The 2,808-nt window shown below is 31.8% G+C and overlaps 1 protein-coding gene across 1 annotated transcript; it reads right to left on the reverse strand.

The window, feature by feature from the left end:
• Positions 1-1,143, reverse strand: LOC108201415 (F-box/kelch-repeat protein At3g23880). The gene has a single exon (XM_017369700.1). The coding sequence runs from the start codon at positions 1,141-1,143 to the stop codon at positions 1-3; it is 1,143 nt and encodes a 380-aa protein (XP_017225189.1).
• Positions 1,144-2,808: the final 1,665 nt, after the last annotated feature.

Consider the following 2,808-nt stretch of genomic DNA (forward strand, 5'->3'; position numbering starts at 1 on the left):
TTATCGAGCATTTGGAAGTGATCTAGAATCTCCATTGCCAAGTAGAACCAGGGTCTCAACAAAAGGTATTGCCCGGACAATAGTTTTGGTGGAGGAACAAAACTCCTTGAATTTTAGTTCCCCTACATCAAAAACCACAATTGGTGCATCAGTCCCAAGCTTCTGAAGCAGAACTTCATTGCCGCTGTTTCTCACACCCAGTGGACGAAGAAATTCTTTCTCACTACTTCCAGATTCATACCTATATAGTTCCTTCAAATTTTCGTCATACACATGTATGCCCATTTGGTCTGTTCCCGAGTTATTAATGAAAGAAAACAAAAGAATGACACGACTGCCTGCCCCCAACATATCAAACTTGACACCTGATCTGCTTTTCTCTACAGGCCAAAGTAGAGTATCCCGAAACATTAAATTTTTCATATTTAAGGAAATAATCCTCCAATTTTTCCTTGAGTCCCACCAATATTTTTCATCCGATGCCAGCCAATACAAAGTACCATTAACATGTAAAACTTTATCAAAGTAAGTCTTGGAATATGAAGGACCACTAGTAGCGATCAGATCCCATGAATTGCCGCTTAAACTATACACCTCAACTCCAAATACCCCTGTACAAGGAATCTTTGCAACCTTATAATCATCAGAAATCGTGTCGTACCAAAATCCATAAGCAGCCCACTTTGAAAAATATTTGGATTTCGGAAGAATTTTCAATTTCCGAATAGTAGGATTCCATAAATAAATTTGGCTAAAAACATCATCTAAGTTGGTATAGCAAATTAGCCCATGGCAGCTCCCAAGCACTTTAACCCATCTCACAGGAAAAATCAAGTCACGATAGCTTTCGAGTCTTAGGCTATTATAACATAAAATCGAATGAGAGAATAGTTCAAAATAAGAGCAGAGAAAATACTCTGCATTACTCTGTGGACGAGAGAGGTGCATGGCAATGAAGCCGCGTGATTTTATCAAAGCATGCCATGATTTGCAGACCGAAGTGCATGTCAGAATAGACTTGAAGCATTGTAGTTTCAAGAGAATCTGCTCTTGGATTTCACCAGGCAAGGAGGAATAATCAGGCGAGGAATATTGAGGCGGCTGATGTCTAGGCATGCGTCGCCGGAATAGCCGTCTAGCCATTCTTCTGCTACTTACAAGCTACGATCAAATAATAGAATAATGAGTCACGAAGCTAACACCCTATTTAGGGTAGGGCAAGGGGGAGCATGGCCGGTTCAGCTCAGTTTTCGATTCGGCTATTGATGATTTGGTTTTGACCGATTTTTCCCGGTTTTGGTTTAGGTTCGGTTTCACATCAGTTTTTTTGCTCACCTTCAATTGGTATTTTAAAAAATGTATGAGAATCTTGAGATCAATTAGGATTTTAAAATGTATGACAAAATATAATGATAAAATTTTGATGATAATCGATTTGATTATTTAAAAAGTTATTAAAATCTGATGATATTCAAATAATAATAAATAATTTAAATTTTTATAAAGAATGTTGTTATACAATAGTTCTAATAAATTTGATAAGCATAACACAAAAATTATTTCCTCAGTATCTTGGTGTTGTGTTGTGTGTGGGTATATATATCAAAAATTAAATAAACAAATAAATTGAAAGAATATAATTTATTAAAAATATATATTCAGAACAATGGAAATATATCTCAAAGCAGAAATCAACAATCAAATAATATTTTAATATAAATTTTAACAAATTTGATATTGGAGTTATAAATATAGTTTTTTCCTGTTTTGTTAACGTAAACTTTTAATTTTTCATATAATATAAATATTTTATTTTTAGTTACTTTGATATTTAAATGAATAAATTTAAACACAAATATTGTTCATATTAATATATTGTTTACATCAAATTTTAATTTTCACCATATATAAATTTATTTTATCTTAATAAATTGGACAATTCAAATTATACAGTCTTTTTCACCCAACCAAATATAACATAAACAAATTTTCGGAATACAATTCAAATCATATGTATTAATAATTTTGTAAAATCTGTAACGATTAAGAAATATCAATTTTTTATAAAAAAATACGCGTTCTACATATTTCCTGCTAGATTTGCTCCGTCCAGTCCTTTATGTAACTCTAGATTGTAAATGCATTATGCATTCAACACAGAGGATTGTATTCACAATCCACCACATCAACAATTATGCCTGCTGAATTAAACTAGCTTATAACCGGTGTAATATACAGGATTTTTTTAATTTTTTTTATAAATCTTTACTTTTAATATATTTAGAATGATGAAAAAAATTTATCAATAATAATTCAAAGTTTTAATTAAATAAAAATAAAAAATAAAAAAATCTTGTTTTCAAAATCATAACTACTTGTGCAGTACTAAACTCTTGTTTGGTCCTTTAATCATGCCTTATTTTTGACTTTTAATGTCATGCTTATTTAGTAGAATTGTCGTATTATTTGCCGCATCGTTTATTACGGTCAGTTGTTTGTTGATCTTCTTGTGTATCTCTCACATATTTTTCATAAAAATTTATATAATAATTTTTACAGAATTGAGAGAAAAGTTGGTGTGCTTTATGGTTTATGTTCAAAATCTTGGTCAATTTTATGTTTTGATGATTTTGGTGTTGTAGCAGATATTGAAAATTTTGCTATGTATAGTATTTTTGGTTGATTTTTTTTTAAGAATCCGTAGCCGCTACGTACCCTCGGAGGCTCTGGTCCAAATTTTGCTCCCTTCGGGAGTCGAACCTGTGACCAAGAGGATACAAGTCCCCTTTTTTAACCAGCTGAACCAAC

Source organism: Daucus carota, chromosome 9 (assembly GCF_001625215.2).
Source record: "Daucus carota subsp. sativus chromosome 9, DH1 v3.0, whole genome shotgun sequence".
NCBI lineage: Eukaryota > Viridiplantae > Streptophyta > Magnoliopsida > Apiales > Apiaceae > Daucus > Daucus carota.

Coding starts and splice junctions, on each gene's coding strand:
- LOC108201415 (XM_017369700.1), bottom strand. CDS start 1,143: ATGGCTAGACGGCTATTCCGGCGACGCATGCCTAGACATCAGCCGCCT.